The sequence below is a fragment of the Papio anubis genome, chromosome 1 (genome assembly GCF_008728515.1).
Source record: "Papio anubis isolate 15944 chromosome 1, Panubis1.0, whole genome shotgun sequence".
NCBI classification, from domain to species: Eukaryota; Metazoa; Chordata; class Mammalia; order Primates; family Cercopithecidae; genus Papio; species Papio anubis.
In genome coordinates this window covers 50,087,709-50,107,184 of record NC_044976.1, presented here as the reverse complement: position 1 = coordinate 50,107,184, position 19,476 = coordinate 50,087,709, and the positions used below count along the sequence as shown (strand labels likewise).

At 38.8% G+C, this 19,476-nt stretch overlaps 1 protein-coding gene across 11 annotated transcripts in view; it reads right to left on the bottom strand.

The window, feature by feature from the left end:
• The window catches only part of OSBPL9 (oxysterol binding protein like 9), a 166,666-nt gene that overhangs the window by 107,059 nt on the left and 40,131 nt on the right, over window positions 1–19,476 (bottom strand). For 7 of the 11 annotated variants that reach the window (XM_031668562.1, XM_031668563.1, XM_031668557.1 and 4 more), the window contains exon 3: window positions 5,202–5,280. The exons of the other annotated variants lie outside the window; for them this stretch is intronic. In XM_031668562.1, the coding sequence (XP_031524422.1) occupies window positions 5,202–5,280 (79 nt within the window). The remainder of the gene's footprint in view (window positions 1–5,201; window positions 5,281–19,476) is intronic. 11 annotated transcript variants of the gene reach the window in all.

Below are 19,476 nucleotides of genomic sequence, written 5' to 3'. Positions count from 1 at the left end.
CCTCTGATCTCCTATATTCTCTATTTCAGATGCTGACGGTGAGGCACAATGGCTAACACCTGAAATTCCAGCACTTTGGGAGGCTAAGGCAGGAAGATCGCTTGAGCCCAGGAGTTCAAGACCAGTCCTGGCAACACAGTGAGTTATACCTCAGTAAGTTGATTAAACATACATAAATTTTAACTCAAAAAATAACTCACTATTAAAATAAAAATTTTTTATTAAAAAAATAAAAAATTAGTTGGCCATGGTGGTGTAGACTAAATTTTTTAGTACTTCCAGCTACTCTGGAGGCTGAGATGGGAGGATCACTTGAGCCCAGGAAGTCGAGGCTGCAGTTCATGCCACTACACTCCAGCCTGGGTGACAAAGCAAGGCAGAAAGAAAGAGAGAGAGAGAAAGAGAGAGAGAGAGAGATGTTGACAACATCCAACAATAAGCCAAGCCAAGAGCATCACCCTTAGTACCCAAATTCTCTCACCTCCCATTTCCGAGCAATTACCAGTTCCTACAGATTAAAAACTTTTTTAGAGACAAGGCATCACTATATTGCCCAGGCTGGAGTGCAGTGGCTATGCACAGGTATGATCATAGAATGCTACAGTCTTAAACTCCTGGGCTCCAGTGGTCTTCTGGCCTCAGCCTCCTGAATAGCTAGAACTACAGGTGCATACCACTGTGCCCCAGTTCCTACAGATTTTAAAAAATCTCAAATCTAGTCCATTTTCCTCCCTATTACCACTGCTTTAATCTATTTAAGGTCTCATCAACAACCACAGCTATGTTACAATACTATTGATAAACTGCCCATGCTCCAAGCCAAAGACACTGCTCCCACATGTGTGTTAGATCCCATCCTCTCTTGCTTTCTCCACGACATTGATCCAGCAACTCTCTCCTTTCTCTCTTGCATCATCAATTCTTCCCTCTTTACTGAATCACTGCCAACAACATAGAAATGCTATTATTTCTCTTATCCTACAAAAACAAAACAAAAGCTCCCTTGCTCCCATTTCCCCTTCCAGTTACTGCTGTATTTCTCATCTTCCCTTTACATTAAAACTTGAATGCGGCCCGGCGCGGTGGCTCAAGCCTGTAATCCCAGCACTTTGGGAGGCCAAGACGGGCGGATCATGAGGTCAGGAGATCGAGACCATCCTGGCTAACACGGTGAAACCCCGTCTCTACTAAAAATACAAAAAAACTAGCCGGGCGAGGTGGCGGGCGCCTGTAGTCCCAGCTACTCGGGAGGCTGAGGCAGGAGAATGGCGTGGACCCGGGAGGCGGAGCTTGCAGTGAGATCCGGCCACTGCACTCCAGCCTGGGTGACAGAGCGAGACTCCATCTCAAAAAAAACAAACAAACCTTGAATGTATTGTTTCTACTCCTATCTTAAAATCACTCTTCTCAAGGTTACCAATAAACTTCTCATTATTAAATCCTATAATCATTTCTCAATCCTCATCTTCCTTGATCTGTCAGGAGCATTTGACATAGTCGCTGATCCTTCTTTCCTCCTAGAAACACCTTTTCTTGTGGCTTCCAGGGTACCACATTCATTTGATTTTCCTCCTCCTTTTTGGTTGCTTCTTCTCAACCTCTTTCGCCGGTTTTACCTCATCATGCACCCTCTCAATAAATGTTTGAGTGCCCCAGGGCTCGGCAGTTGGACCTCTTTTCTCTCAACATTTATTCCCAAATTCTTGTGGCTTTAAATACCATCTGCGTGCCAATGACTCGTAACTCTATTTCTGCAGCCCACACTTTTCCACTGAACTCCAACTGCCTACTTGACATCTCCATTTGCCTATTTGGTGGACATTTAAAACTTGTTTAGTAAACATGTCCAAAGCTAAGCTCCGATGCCCACATTTCCCTCGCCCTCCCAAAACTAGTTCCTCCTGCGATCTTCCATTTCAGTTAATGGCAACTCCATTTTTTTACTCGACCTAGACTTGTCTTTCTGTCATATGCTACAGCTCAACCTTCAGAATAAATATACTATCATACAACAGAGTATTACTTAGCAACATAAAAGGAACTATTAATATATGCAACAACATAGATGAATCTTAAAAACATTATGCTGACCTAAAATAAAGCCAGAGAAGAAAGTACATGCTGTATGATTCCATTTATGTGAAATTCTCCAAACAAAACACCTATTCCACAATGAGAGAAAGCAGATAAGTGGTTGCCTGGGGCCAGGGGCTGGGGCTGGGGACTGACTGACAGGAGCATAAAGGAATGATGGAATCTATATCTTGAGTGTGGTGGTAGTTATGAGTAAATAAACTGATTAAACTGCATAACTATATATTGTGTACATTTTACACCTCAATATATAGTGTAATTACACCTCAATAAAGGTGATTAAACATACACACAATTCGACCACTTCTCACTATCTCCCCATCTCCACTGCTACCATGTGGGAGCCACTACCACCTCTCTTCTGGTTTACAACAGCCTCCTACTGCAGAAATAGTTTCCCTACTTCTGTCCTTGCCCCTCTGAATTTTACTCCTAACACAGTGGCCAGAGCCTGTTAAAACATAAATCACACCATGTCACTCCTCTGCTCAAAACCTTCTAATGGCCTTTTATCTTAGTCAAATTCAATGCCCTTATAAAGGTCTCATATGGTTGGACTTCCTGTGTCCTCTCAGATTTCATTCCCCATTACTCTCCCCGCATGGTTACCTGCACTCCAACCAGAGCTGGCCTCCAGCTGCTCTTCAAATATATGACTATAAACTAGAAAAAGAAAAACAAAACAAAGTATGGGACAGTGTTGTGGAGGGAGGCAGGGTGGGTACGTCATTCCAGGCAGAGAAACGACTATTCACCCCACCTCCCCCACCAACATAGCCATATACTTTGTTCCCTCACTTTCTTCAGCTCTTCACTAAAAGGCACCATCTCAGTGAGTCTTTCCCTAGCTACCCTATTTAAAATTTCAACACCTCCCCTCTCTCCACAATCTCACTTCTATTTAATTTTCTCCTTTCCTATTTTATTTTTTTCTCCCCAGGACTTATCACTCTCATTTACTTATATTTTACTAACTTATTGTGTTGATCGTATTGATTACCTTTCTCCTTTCCTGGAATGGATGACCCAAAGGGCAAGGAGTTTTATCTGTTTTGTATGCCACTGTATCCCCAGAATAATGTCTAAAATAGATGTTGAATGAATAAATGAATGTATCCGAACAAACTCTAGCTTTCCCTTTAATAGTTGACAGTAGAATTTGTTTTATAAATGCATCAACTGATATTTCATTTGCTTAAAAAAAAAAAAACTAGTGTATTCAACGAAAACTTCAGCACATTTAAACATATGTTCATGTATATAGCTAAAATTTGCTTTCAATTCTAATCAAGAATTTAAGATCTCTCAGGCATTGATAACTTTTTATCAAATTTGCAGGGATTTTATGATAAAGGACCTATGAATGTGAAATAGCTCTCATTAACAACAACAACAACAAAAATACAGTCTTACCAAATTCTTTGCAAAACCCAGATCTCACGCTAAGACTCCCATAACTACTACAATAGAAAATAAACTAATTATTCTGACAGTTTCAGAACTATGAATCAATTTTTAAAATGTGCATAACTCTTATCATTTAAATCCTTCCTTAGGAAAATTCCTTGTTTTATAAGCCAAATAAGTATGAGAGTGCCAATGGGGACATAAATAATTTAAAAGTAAATCAGAAGGTAGAGATGCAGCTTCTGAGGGTCCAAAGGAGGTGTCTCCTTCTTAGTAACTGCAGAGAAGAGAATTCCATACTGCAGCCTTACCTGCACCCAGCAGCTCTTTCTTGAAATGCATTAAAATATTCAACTGTATTCAAGTAAAGAGTTCCAGAGTGTAGGAATTATCTGCTTTGATTTATAAGCATTACATATTTAACCTAAAAATAAAAACTCTGGACTTTCATAATAGGATTTAAAATGTTTTATAAAGTTAAATATAGTAGAGAATTTCAGGACAGCATCATTATTAAAGCAGCTCTGAATAAATAATATCATCAAACACAGTAAATACTTTAAGGATATGTGGAAGAAGCATTAGAGATATCACTATTGAGTACACTGGTTTATGTTTGTTGGATATAATTTGCATCTTTCATTACTATCTGTCAATTTCTGAAACAAGACAATGAAGAAAAATAACTGCAATTCACTATCCTAGCACAAAAAGACAACAGCTGCCTAAACACCTCATATAACATATCTGGCCTCTGTTAGACTTCATAACCAAAACATTTTTAAGCAGTAAATGTATTTAATATTTACTTATCTTGGCATACCTAGCATCTCTAACAGAGTACTGTTACTTGTAGTTGAGAGAAAGTGCTAACCTCTCCAAATCTTTTCATTTCTAAGTTTCTTGGACTGCTCTAAACATAAAAGAGAGATTACTCTGGAAAGGCAAAATAACAAAACCATTAATACTAAAACTAATAGTCACTCCTAACAGACAAGAGGTACTTTAGGACAGGATCATTAAAATGGACTTTTATTTGCTGGTTTAGAGTTTTCAAAGCAAGATGAAATGAGAATGATCATACAGTACCTTACCCTTTCTACCGGTGAACCATAGCATGCAATGCCGAAACACAGCAGTGGCAGATGGCATTTGACTATAAAAAGGATAATAGAGAAATGATGGCTGGCAGACAAAACACAGAAATACAGATGAAATGAATGCAAACTTGTAATTCTTGAAGCAGAGCAAAACCTTTAAGCCAAAGGTTGCCACTAAGCTTCAATTTAATTTATATTTTGTGTTTTACACAGACAAACACTGCAACCTTCACAATCAGTCTTTAGACTCTTCATGCAGAAGCAGAACCATACTCCTTGATAAAGAAGATCAGCAACCTTCTGTAAACACAAGCCAGCAGCAGCAGCAGCCCATTACTCTCTCCCTTCACTGATTTTTATCCTTTAAAATTTTTCATCTCCAACTGCAGCCAGATCCACAGTCATTTCAAATCGATCTATATCCACTGCAGATACAAATCCCTGCCTAACCTGCAGTACCACTTCATCCAGGATGTTCCTATGCACTCGTTCATGCAGGATCAGTTGCAAAACCATTCAAGTCATCCAGCAAACAACCCAAAAGAGAAGAAAAGAAGCAGATGGGACTATGAAGAGAAAGAATCTCTTCTTTCAGCTCACCCTGGAAATGGAAGGTTTTCTGATCAACAGTTATTGTGAAGGTGCTGTCGTCCTCATCGTCTATACCAATCACAGCTCCCTGTGAAACAAAGAGCAAAATCCCAATAAGGCAAACAATGACATCAGCAATATTCACTACTGCTACAGCCCTGGAATACTCAATGCACCAACGGCACTGGAAGCAGGCTAGACACAGAAAAGAGGATCTGAGACTCTAGTTTTGCTTAAAGAGAAAGAACTAAAGAGAGGAGCTGGCAGGACACTCTAGTACCGTACATAGGTACACTCTATGCCTTCCTGACGGGCATAGATGTGCTGGGAGGGGGAGGGGACAAACACAGAAGCTGAATCTAGAATCTGTGTTTAAGAGCCAGCCACTGAGCCTTTCTGAACTTCAGAATGCTCTCTAAAAAGGGAGTCAAAAACCTACACCTCACCAGGTTGTTGTAAGGCTGAAAGAAGGCAGGTGCTCTTCATCAGGCTGCTTCTGCAACAGTATATACTTGTTAGTGTAGAAATGCCAGGTGACATTTGCTTCAAAACACTGTCCCAACCCTTCTTCCAGGTGCTCCCATAACCACTTGTACATTGCCCTGCAAGAGCATTTTTCACAGTATACTGTGATTATCTGTTCATATGTCAGCGTCTTCCTACTGAACCACTATGAGATCTTAGAAATCAAGGACTATTTCATTTGATACATGGCACTTAAGTACATACTTAGTATATGTTTCTAAATAAGAGCACGAACAACTCTCCAAACTGGGGGTGGGCAGGCACACACAATGGGGAACTGAATTTATAATCTGTTTTGGGAAGGCGGACTGGGTAGGTTTTAACCCTTTTAAAAAATATTTTTTATTATTATTTTTTGAGACAGTCTCACCCTGTTGCCCAGGCTGTCACCCAGGCTGGAGTGCAGTGGCACGATCTCAGCTCACTGCAACCTCCACCTCCCAGGTTCAAGCGATTCTTCTGCCTCAGCCTCCCAAGTAGCTGGGATTACAGGCATGTGCCACCACACCTGGCTAATTTTTGTATTTTTAGTAGAGATGGGGTTTCATCTTGTTGGCCAGGCTGGTCTTGAACTCCTGACCTCAAGTGATCTGCCTGCCTCAGTCTCCCAAAGTGCTGGAATTACAGGAGTGCCCCACCACACCTGGCCCCCTTTTCTTAATATTCAACTATATGCATTCTGTGAAGACAACAGGAATTAAAGGAAGAGACAGAAAACTAAGCTAAATAGGGAATCTACTTGTCAATGTCCTTAAGAAATAAGCATCTTAAGTATTCCAGAGAGAAAGACTAGAGAACACAGAATAGGTCAAATGTCTCAGGTTGGTGATAAGAGAAGCAGTATGCCGTGGATAAAACCACAGACCTTGACAATGGGAGCTGAAATGACTCAAGGTGACAAAATACCTAATCCCATGAGAAAAGGCTACATAGGGGGACTATTCCTATACCAGGAATATTAGGGAATAGGATCAAACATTTATTCATTTCTTGCCCTGAAGCTATCTGGATGAACCCCAACTCTATCCAAATTCTATCTACTTGAATTACTTTACTTATTCCTCAGTGTCAGATGGGGTACGAAATTTTATCTCCATTTTCAAATATGGAAAGCGTCTCCAGAGAGTATAATGACTTGCCCAAGGTCACACAAAGAGTTAACAGCAGATCCAGTACCAGATCACCATTGGCATGGTACCTAGCTATTCCATGACAGCAAATACAGACATACTTCAGTGGGTAAGCACATGCAGAAACAGCTCATTCTGGTTAACGTAATTTGTGGTTAACTGAGTTAACCTTCTAACTTGTGATGTATCAAATATTTCCTGAGTCATAACTAAATACCAAAATATATGCTATATACAGCTCTGGAATATATGCCTTCAAGGCACTTATATCCAATACAGGAAATAAAACACACAAAGAGGTGACTATAATACAAGGCGAAAAGTTATCTCTATCTGGATGAACCTTGAAAACAGTATGCTAAGTGAAAGAAGCTAGTCACTAAGGATCACATGTTACATGATTCTACTTACAAAAAAAAGTCCAGAATAGGCAAATTCATAGACTGAAAGTAGATTAGTGGTTGTTTCGTGCTGGGAGGGTTGGGGTGAAATGGGGAATGGCTGCTAACGGGTATACCAGGTTTTTTACAAGGTGATGACAACATTCTAAAATTGACTACGATGACGGTTGAACAACTCTGTGAATATACTAAAAACATAAATTGTATACTCCAAGTGGATAAATTGCATAGTATGTGTATTATATCTCAACAAAGCTGTTGCAACTCACTCCACTCTCAAATGCCTATTCTTTCTTTTGAGTTCCTTAATTAAGAACCCAAATGTAAGCTCACCAAGTCTCCTAGTCAACTCCGGTAGAAACCTCCAGGTCTGCACAACTAGGTTGTGCTCATTCTACCTCTCAACTCTGAAGCATCAACTCGTCTCCATCCTCTCTGCTACTTCGGTAATTCAGGCTTTCATTGTTTCTTGTTTGATAACAATCTGCCTGCCTTCAGTCTGGACACTTTACAGTTAGTTCACAGTCCTTGCTACTGCTGGAGTAGTAGTTCTAAAGCACAGACTCTTATTGGAGACTCACATGTTTAAAACCTTCCTTGGCTCTCTACGAACTAACAGATAAAGTCAGCATTACTTCATAATGTCATTCAAGGATGTTCAAAATCTGGCCGAACCAACATTTCCACTATCGTCACCCAGCTTCCTTCTGCCCCACCTCACAGAGACACCATACGAATTCAGCTTCAACATTTCTTCCACACACCTCACTCATGGAAAGAGTTCAGTGCAACAGCTGGCAGCATTAACTATTCACTGTAGTTTAGTGCTCTGTGATGACAAGATCGACGGCAGTGTTATTCAACAGAACTTTCTGCAGTGATTAAAATGTTCTGTATTTGTGCTGTTCAGTTTAATAGTCACTAGCCACAAGTGGCTGTTGAACATCTGAAATATGACTAGCATGACTGAGGAACTTATTTAAAATGTTTAAATTTTAACATAATTATTTTAATATTTAAAATTTTTAAAAACATCAAGCAATTTCACTTTTTAAGGTCACTCCTCAAGCCCTATTTCTCACTATTTGTTAAACAAAAGCAAAATTCCACATCTCCCTCTAGCTACCACCTCCCCTCACATTGCTTTCAGAGAGGAGCTTTTTGGAAATTGGCTGTACCTTGACCTTTCATCCACTCCTGCAAGCTGGCTTCCTTCCTCTCACTGCACCAAACTTCTCTCTCACAGATCTCCAATGACTACATTACTACTCTAGTTTTGTTGTACAGAACTTCTCTGGAGGCCAGGCGCAGTGGCTCATGCCTGTAATCCTAGCACTTTGAGGCAGTGCGGATCACCTAAGTCAGAAGGGTTCAAGACCAGCCTAGTCCAGTATATTTGAAACCCTGTGTCTACTAAAAATACAAAAATTAGCCGGGCATGGTGGCGCATGCCTGTAATCCCAGCTACTCAGGAGGCTGAGGCAGGAGAATTGCTTCAAGGCAGAGATTGCAGTGAGCCAAGATCACACTACTGCACTCCAGCCTGGGTGACAGAGCGAGACTCTTAAAATAAATAAATAAATAAATACAAAACATTTCTCTGGAGCACCTGTTGCCCTGTTGCTGCTACAGAACCATTTCTCTCTGCGTACTTTAGATAGTCTATATGGAAGAAAACATTACTTTCTGGGCCTTTGCACTTTCCCCTCTCTAACCGAAGGCTCTTTGAAGACTCGAACCTAGCTAAGTCTCCTACTCCAATCAGGTCTTGTCATGATCCTGAGCATTATTCAGTGTATATATGCACAACTGATCTGATGTTCTGGTCTCTCAGTTTCTTGATTTGTTGAATGACTCAAATGAACTACATTGCTATTGTCCGTCAGTCATTTCCTATGACAAAAACCCTACACTCACACTGTCCAATATAACAGCCATTGGCCACATACTGGGTATTTAAGTTCTAATTAAAGTTAAGCAAAAATTTAAAATAAGTCCCTCAGGCTGGGTGCAGTGGCTCGCGCCTGTAATCCCACCACTTTGGGAGGCCAAGGCTGGCAGATCACCTGAGGTCGAGAGTTCAAGACCAGTCTGACCAACATGGAGAAACCCCATCTCTACTAAAAACACAAAATTAGTTGGGCATGGTGGCATGCCTATCCCAGCTACTGGAGACTGAAGCAGAATGCGCTTGAACCCAGGAGTTGGAGGTTGCTGTGAACTGAGACTGCGCCATTGCACTCCAGCCTGGGAAACAAGAGCGAAACTCTCTCTCAAAAATAAATAAATAAATAAAATAAGTCCCTCAGTCACACTAGTCATATTTCAAATGTTCAACAGCCACTTGTGGCTGACTGTGAAACTGAACAGCACAAATACAGAACATTTTAATCACTGCAGAAAGTTCTGTTGGATAACACTGCCGTGAATCTTATCATCACAGAGCACTAAACCACAGTAAATAGTTAATGCTGCCAGCTATTGAACTGAACTCATTTTCATGAGTAAAGCATTATACTAAGCATTTTACACATACTATCTCACCTGAAAATAACACTACACTGAAATGTAACATATATACAAATCATAAGTGTACAAGCTCAATGAACAGAAGAGCTCCCCTTGTAACACTTCCTAATCATTAACCCAACCCTCCATTCCAAAGATAAATACTATCCTTAGCTCTAATATATTAAATTAGTTTAGTCTTTGAATTTATTTATTTATTTATTTATTTATTTTTGAGACAGAGTCTCACTCTGTCGCCAAGGTTGGACTGCAGTGGCGTGATCTCAGCTCACTGCAACCTCCGCCTCCCAGGCTCAAGTGATATTTGTGCCTCAGCTTCCCGAGTAACTGGGATTACAGGCATGCACCACCACACACCCAGCTAATTTTTGTATTTTTAGTAGAGACAGCGTTCACCATGTTGACCAAGCTGGTCTCAAACTCCTGGCCTCAAGTGATCCAGCCTCTCAAAGTGCTGAGATTACAGGTGTGAGTCATCATGCCTGGCCCTGTCTTTGAATTTTATGCAAATGGACTCATACCACTTATTTTTCTTTGTGTCTGGCTTCTTTCATGCACCATGTTTGTAAGATTCATCCATACTGTTGTATGAAACAGTAGTTTGTTCATTTTTATTGCTATATATATCATTCCTCTTATAGATCCACAATGATCAATTCCATTGTGGATGGACATTTATGTTCTTTTCGGTTTTATATTATTAGAATAAAGCTCCTATGAATATTCTTATTCATATCTGTTGTTATACATATATTTATATTAAATACAGATCTAGGAGAGTAAATTTCCTTGGTCACAGGATACGCATATATCAGTTTTAGGAGATACTATCAAACGGTCCTCAAAAGTGATTGTGTCAACTATACTCCCATCAGCAGTATACGACAGTTTCAACTGTTCCACTAACTTCACTAACACTTTTTCACCTTAGTTATTCTCGGCAAGTAAGCAGTGACATTTCGTACTGGTTTTAATTTCCACTTCCCTAGTAACTGACAAGGTTAAGTATCCTTTCATGGTTTTTGACCATTTGAATATCCTCTTTTGTGAAATAGTTTGTTTCTTCTCCATTGACAAGACTGGACTATCTTTTTCTCATTACTTGTAGTTCTTTCTATATCATGGGTATGAGCCCTTCAATGGTTATAAATTAAGCAAGTATCTACTTCTACTCTGTTGCCTGCTTTTGCACTCACATAATGATATCTTTTGATGAAGAATTCTAAACTTTAAAGTAGTACCATGTATTGACTTTCCATTTTATAGTTCTGCTTTCTACATCTCCTTTAAGAAGTCTTTCCCAGTCCCAAGGCTATGAAAATATTCTCCTACATTATCTTCTGGAAGGCTTTACATTTGGATATCAGGTAGAGTAAATCCTCCAATTTAAAAAAAATTTTTTAAATAAATAAACATCATCAACACAGTCATAGCCAGCCATCCCCAAAGGGGCAGATGAAAGCAAATCACCATTTCTACTGGGTTCTGTATGCTGGCTGAGAAGGCAGGAATCAGGAATGGATATTCTTGGCTCTTTATAAATTTTTAGTCAGCTACACACATTATACACACACACACACACACACACACACACACTTGCCAGCATAATGACTCAAATGACTGGAAATAAACTGGGATTTGCCAGTCTAAATAAATAGACTGCCATTTATTTAGGCATTTTTTAATTTCAATAATGTTTATCATTTCCTGAGTAGAGGTCTCACTCATCTTTTGTTAATATTTATTCCTAAAAATTTCATGCCTTTTGATGCTATTATAAATGTTCTCCATTTCAAAAAATTCATGTTCTCATTGCTAGTTGTCAGTATACAGAAATATCATCGATTTTTATATAGTAACTTTGTATCCGGTTATCTTGCTAGATTCAATTCTCAATTATAATAGCTATATCTATAGATTCTTTTGGATTTTCCATATGCTCAATTGAGTTGCTGTGAATAATAGTCTTATTACTTCTACTCCAAGCCTTATACCTTATATGTCTTTTATTGCTTTATTCATTGGCTAGGACTCCCAACAACAAAAGCAGTCATTGGGTAAAAATTCTAAACCTTCCTGCTATGCCCTCCCACCTGAAGACTCACTTGCATCTAAACCCAGCGTGCTTCCTTTCCACTTATCATAATGAAAAAGGCATCCATTCTTCTATCTAAAACCCAGTCCTTCCACACTCATGCCCCATATCCCTGCCAATTTTCAATTTCTGTCTCTCTCTTCCTGGTCTCTATTTCTCTTCTCTGTCTCTCTCTCTCTCTTTCTCTCTTTGTCCCAACTGCATTTACACATACTCAAGACTCAAGTCTTTACACTCTTTAGCAGCAGCCCTTTTCAATTCCATGTCTTCATCTAGCAATTGGCTAGCCTCTCTCATTCCCTTTTAGTCAAGATTATTCAGCTGTCCAATCCTTAGTTTATAATTTATTTTAATCTTCCATTCCTTGAAGGATACGTTACACATCAAGGTGACCTTCACACAAGGTGACCATACGACTTGGTTTGCCTGGAACAATCCTGGATTATTCCTGTTGTCCTGACTCAATAATGAATAGATCCCCCTTTCATTCTCAAGCACTTCTGGCTTAAGGGATGTGGTCACTTTCCGCCACAGCCTAGCCTACAAGGCCCTTAGTGATTTGCTGGATGCCTGCCTCTCTATTCTACACTTAAATAGCTTAAGGTTTACCAATTGCCCCAAGTTCTCTCCTACCACCATTTTTTGCACATGTTCCCTCTGCCTGAGACATCCTTCCTCTCCCTTTATCTGAGTCTAGAGTACTTTTTTGTTTATATCTAGTAGAGCAAAAATCCCTTTGATAATATATATATGAAATGGTGTTCTGTTGTTAAGAAAAGTTATTTGTTATACTAACCCACAAAAATACCAATGTTTTTCTTTCAACTCCACTTTTATGACTCCCATTACGCCAACATAATAAACATATATATCTTTCAGTGACCTCTCATGATTTTTTTCTGAAGGTTTCAGATGGTCAACTTCTTAAAGTTCTATCAGTACTTGAGGTCACCAAAGTGCCTGTTGCTCCAGGGTCACACTATCAAGGTACCAAACAGAAACTAGAGCTACACAATCTTGTCCTACTGGATGAATATGCTGACTTTCCCTCTTTTCCTTTTTTTTTTTCTATACACACAGACATACTTCAGACATGAATCATCATTCTGATGCCAAAGACAGAAAGATAGTTTTGCTCTCATGGCTTGAGAGGGAAAAAAAGGAAAGAAACAGAATTCTGGCTATTTTGGGGCCAATCTCCCTTCGCAAAAAGAAGAGAAAAGTAGGCTGGTGAATTGGTTCCAAAGATAATTAAAAAGAATGATGACTCCTCTGGGACACAGATTGCTCACAGGCTCCTAAAAGGAATGTAGACAGTGCTAAGAATACACAGCATAGCTACTCCCATTGTAACTCCACAACCACATACTTTTCATCACTGCTTAAATGACACTGGAAGTCTACTTGCATTCACATGGTGCAATTAAATATGGTCCCTGAGATTTAGGCAGAACAGGTCATTACTCTTTTTTAGAGATTAAGAAACTGGGACTCAAGTTTTAAAAAAAATTTTTTTAAGTTTGCCAAAGGTCCAACAACTAAAATGGAGAAGAATTCTAGGTCTTGCAAACCCTGATTTAAAGCCTGTTCTTAACAGGACACGGTGACAGTAAACAATATTCACTAATTACTTCAACAAACTTACTAAATACCTATTCTGGACCAAGAACAGTAACAGCCAGGGGATACAAAACATGTCTATGCCCCGGAGGAACATATGGTCTAGAGAGGAGTGAGAGACTCAATAATATAGCAGGGAGCAGAATGGCTTGAGGTTCAACCTGCTCACTAAAGAAGACGCTGCATGGAGGCATCATTCATTCATTGATTCAACAAGTATTTATTGAATTTTTAGGCACTGTCCTAGGTGCCAGTAACAGATTGGTAAACAATTTGCTTTGCTTTTGCATTCAACATTTTACCTTCTTGTTCCCCCTTACATGAATTGAAAGTATGTAACTTGTCTACATTTTGAGTATTCTTTTGTCTTTTTTACCGATTTGTATGCATTTGGGGGGATTTTTTTGGTCTTCTTTATTAATATGCAGGAGTTATTTATATATACACGGAATATTAATCCTTTGCCAATTGATGTAAGTATTTTCTCTTCTGTCCATGAGTTGTCTTTTCCCTTTTACTGTGGTATCTTTTTTTGTTCAAAGGTTTTAAATTTTGAATGTTGTCAAATCCACAAATATTTGCCATTGTGGTTTATGCTTTCTGCTCTATCTCGACATCATAAAGATATCACCTATGCTTTTTTTCTAAGTTTAAAATTTCATCTTATACCTCTTATACATCTGAAATTTGTTTTTGTGTATCACATTGGGTAAAGAGTAATATTCTTTTTTTCATATGGACACCCAATTGATCCAGCTTCATTTACAAAGTGATAATGTCTGATTTGTAATGCTCTATCATATACCAAATTTCCAGCTTATTCCAAGGCCCAAATCCAAATGGTTCTGTTTTTCAGCTTTCTCTTCCATTCCACTAATCTATTTCTTTCTCTTATAACACCACCATACCATTTTAATTACCATAGTTTCATTTAAAAACCTTAGTATCTGGAGCGGCAAGTCCACCAACACCTTATTCTTTAAAAATATGTCTCCACTTTCCCAAATTTTAAATGACTTTTAGAATCACCTTGTCAAGTTCTTTGATAGCCTAATTTTGTTGATGTATACTTTTTTGAGAAATTATCCATTTTTCATGTAAGCTTTCAAATTTATTGGCAACATATATTTGTAGTAGCTTCCTGCCAATTTTTCATCTCTACTATTATGTACTTATCTCTCTTTTTTCCATTCTTAATATTATTTGTGCCTTTGTTTTTTTCCTCCCAATCTAATGGGGGTTTATTTTATTACTGTTCTCACAGAATCACAGTTCAGTTTGTTTATGCTCTCTACTGTTTATTTCCCATTTCATTAGTGTATTCTTTTTGTTATTTTCTTCTTTCTATTTCCTTTGCTATTACTTTTCTTTTCCTAATTTTAAAAATGTAATGCTTAGATCATTAATTCTCAATCTGTCTTGTAATATATTCATTTAAGATTATAAATCATAGACTTCCATAGATGCAGTTTTAACATGTGGTTTTCTCATTATTGTTCAGACTTAGATATTTCACAATTTCTATTACGATTTCTACTTTCACCAATGAATCATTCAGAAGTATGTGTCTGAGGTGGGTGGCTACTGTTTCGTCAAGGGCCCTTTAGAATTTCTAATTTATTCCATTGTTGTCAAAGAATGTTATCTATGTGATACCGTGTCTTTGGTATTCTCTTTTTCCATAATAATTTAATTTATTTTCTTAGTATTCTATGTCTGACATTAATTCTGTTTCCCAGCTTTCTTATGGTTAGCACTTGCCTGGAATATATTCTCGCATCACTTTCTCTTTCATTTAATTTTTAATTTGTAATTATGAAATAGTATAAACATTCATAAAATATAGCACTAATGACATCTACGTACCAATCACAGAGGTTAAATAGATGTTTACATCTTGCCCAAGGGAGGATATTTTCAATATTAAATTCATAGAGAAGGGAAAGAGCTTACAAAAAGGCTACTGAATTGACAAGAAAAGCCAGAATGAATAGGGTGACTTTTCACAGTGAAATGACAAGACAATTGATAAAAGTTCTTACAGGATACAGATCCAAGGGAAAAAGGAAGACATTCTTAAGGTTATACAGTAACCTAAAACTAACACCTTATAGAATTGTGGGGAAAAAAAAGTCATGGTATCAATGAAATAGGGCACTAACAGAAGTCATTACTGTAAATATTAATATTCTGTCATGGTGCACCACTGACCTCTCTCGTGAGAGACTAAAAGAAAAGAGAATAGATAATGCATCCCTCAGGAAATCACATTTAATTCTGATACCCAGTACAACAGGTAAATGGAATACTCAGTTTCACTGGATGGAGTAAAAGAGGGTTACTCTAAATCATACGTGGATTAATAGTTTTCAAAGATGTATAATACATTTACCATTAAAACTTTGTTTAATATAATTCATTTTTCTTTGGTGATTCCTAAGGCCCTTTAGAATTCTTCAGCATCTGGGATTCATCTGTATTAACAGAAATTACGAATTACAAAAAAAAACCTACCATTCATTTAGATCCTATTAAGCTCCAAACACTGTGTTTGAGTACTTTTCAAACTTTACTAACTAAATTTGGTACTCACAATACTATGAGTAAATGGCATGATGCCTAGCCCACAGATATGGAAAATAGGGCTCAGAGCTGAAAAGTTGCCTCAAGTCACAATGCCAGAATATGGCAGAATCTAAATCTGAATTTCATTATATACATGCCCTGTATTTGTTTTTGACACTACACCCTACTTTTTTTTTTTTCTTTGAAACAGGGTCTTCCTCTGTTACCTAGGCTGGAGTGCAGCAGTATGATCTCAGCTCACTGCAGCCTTGACCTTCTGCACTCAAGTGATCCTCCCACCTCAGCCTCCCAAGTAGCTGGGACTAGAGGTGTAAGCCACCATACCCAGCTAATTTTGTTCTTTTTTTTTTTTTTGTAGAGAAGAGGTCTCATTATGATGCCCAGGCTGGTCTCAAACTGCTGAACTCAAGTGATCCTCCTGCCTCACCCTCCCAAAGTGCTGGATTTACAGGCATGAGCCACCAAGCCCGGGCCACACTGCCTCAAATGTTGTCATGTCTCCATTTTCCAGATATTATCTGAAAATGCCAATGTTTTCTTTTTGACTAGTATGGGAAGGGATCAGACCACAGGACCCAATTAACATTTTACTTCTTCATCAAGGAAAGGGCACCATCTAGTGGCACACACTTCGTAACCAACACAAAGTTTTTCACTTTTCTGCTTTCCTCCACTGGTTTTACACTGCCTTACAATAACTTACGGTATCTGAATTCACTCTTCTAGTCCAGAGGAATGGGAGCCTAGAAACATTAAGAATTGAACAGGGCTTTGAAATAAGACCCAAGTCCAATCTCAGATTCACCATTTCTATGTGACCTTGATAAGTTACTAAGAGTAGTCTGAGTCTCAGTGTCATTATCTGTAAAATGAAATATGAGCATTTACCTACCAGGGTTATGATGGGAATGTGTATGAAAATTATCTAGCACAGCACCTGATCTGGGTTTCCTCTATGGTTCCTTTCTCCATTCTCCTTTTATGTACCCTATATTCACACGGGTGTTTTGCTTTGTTTTTTTAGAAAATATATCATACCACTGGCTCATATTATGTTTAAGATAAGTAACTCCCACAGTTCTTTTGTATGCAAACCATAGTAAAGGCAAATTTCCCAACACTTACTGATTATTTTTATAAATACACAAAATTAACAATAAGCATTTTTGAGTATTTATTATGTGCCAGGCAATTGTGACAGTGAATAAGAACTTATTATCCAAGTGGAGAAAACAGAAAAATTAACATGTAATACAATGTAACAAGTAATTTCACGGCTCTAAATTACAAATACAAAAAAATAGGCCAGGCATGGTCGCTGGTGCCTGTAATTCCAATGCTTTGGGAGACTGGGTTAGGAGGACTGCCTGAGGCCAGGAGTTAGGAGACTGAGTTAGGAAGACTGCCTAGGCAACACAGTGAGATCTTATCTCTTAAAAAAAAATTTTTTTTTTAATTAGCAGGGTGTGGTGGTGCACACCTGTAATCCTAGCTACTCAGGAGGTTGAGGTAGGAGGATTGCTTGAGGCCAGGAATATGGGGATGTAGTGAGCTATAATTGCACTCCAGCCTGGGTGACAGAGCAAGATCCTGTCAAAAGTTGGGGAGAGGGCAAGGAGGGGGAGGAGAAGCAGGAGAGGGAGAAGAAGGAAAAACAAAGTAGAGGATGGGGAAGAATTAAACCTGTTAGAAGTAAGTGGATCAAAAAGGCTTCACAGATGAGGTAGCATTTGAAAAGTCTCTTAGGCAAAGAGCTCATCAGATAGAGGGTGCAGAACTTCCATGATATACGAAAAAAAAAAAGTCAGAAGCAATAAGGAATGAAGAAGCACAGTGAGGGAACAGGAAGAAACATAGCGTGAATCAAGTATAGGATGGGATGGAAGGGGCACGGGCAAGATCAGTAGTGCAGTCAGTGATAGCTCATTAAGCTCATTTGGAATCTAGATGCAGTGTCTATCACCACCATATTCATCATCATCATTGTCATCACTGTTGTCATCCATAGCAGTTACCATTTCCTATACATACATAATTGCTAAGCCTCACAGCAACCCTACCAGTTATATCATGGTATCCTCATAAAAGTTAAGAAATTTGCCCAGTGTCAGAGTCAGTAAGGGAAGAGCTGAGTAAAATTCAGCCCCAGGTCTCTCTGATTGTTTCTACACCGGTGGTCCCTCTTGGTTACACAACATAATTACCTGGATAATCTGTTTAAAAATAAAGGTTCGAGAACACTGCACTAAAGCAGCCTATCTAGAAGGTTGACTTGGTAACTGTATTGTAAACAAACCCTCCAGATATTTCTTGACTAAGAAGCCTCGGCAGTCTAATTTTTGGAAAATACCACAAAGCCTAGTAAAATGCACGTGTGCGCACACAGTGGGACAAACACACACATACACGCTTCTAAGTAATAAGTTTCATCTATGTGCCAGGACCTAATCCTCACAAAATTCTGCAAGAAGAGTATTATCTCCACCTTAAAGAAGAGGAAACTCAGGCTCAGGAAGCTTATGATAGCTTCCCTTTTCCAGTCAACAAAGCGATGGGATTCAAACACAGGTATATTTGGTTCTTCTCTGTCATGCTGTGTAGTAGGCAGAATTTTAAGAAAGACTCTCACAGACCCTTGCCACTGTATAATCTCCTCCCCTTTGAATATGGATGAAAACGGTGAATATGATGATATCGCAGGAGTAATTATGTTATATTACATGGCAAAAGGGAGATTATCTGGTGGACCTAATCTGATGTTATCACATGAGGTCTTTTAAAAGCAGAGCATTTTCTGCAGCTGATAGCAGAATGGGAAGTAAGAAAGATTCAGAGCACCAGAAGGATTCAATGCACATCACTGACATGAAGATGGAGGGGTCTAGGCCACGTGACCAAGAATATGTGTAGCCTCTAGAAGCTAAAAGCAGAACACAACTGACAGCCAACAACAAAAACAGGGCCTCAGTTCTACAACCACAAGGAATTGAATTCTGCAAATGCCCTGAATGAGCCTGGACGAGGACTCTTCTTCAGAGCCTCCAGATAAGGGCCCAGCCCAGCCAACTCCTTGGTTTCAGTCACATGAGACCTTAAGCGCAAAACCCAACTGAGATGTCTGACCTATAAAACTGTGAAATAAATGGGTGCTTTTATGTGTATGGTAAAACATACTAACATGAATATTATTTTAACCATTTTTAAGTGTACAGTTCAGTGGCATTAAGGACATTCACATTGTTCATGATGTGATGATCACCATCATCACCATCCATCTCCAGAGTTTTTTCATCTTTCCAAACTGAAAACTCCCTACTCATTAAACACTAAGTCCCCATCTCCCCTACTCCTGAACCCTGGAAACCACGATTCTACTTTGTGTCTCTGATTTTGGCTAC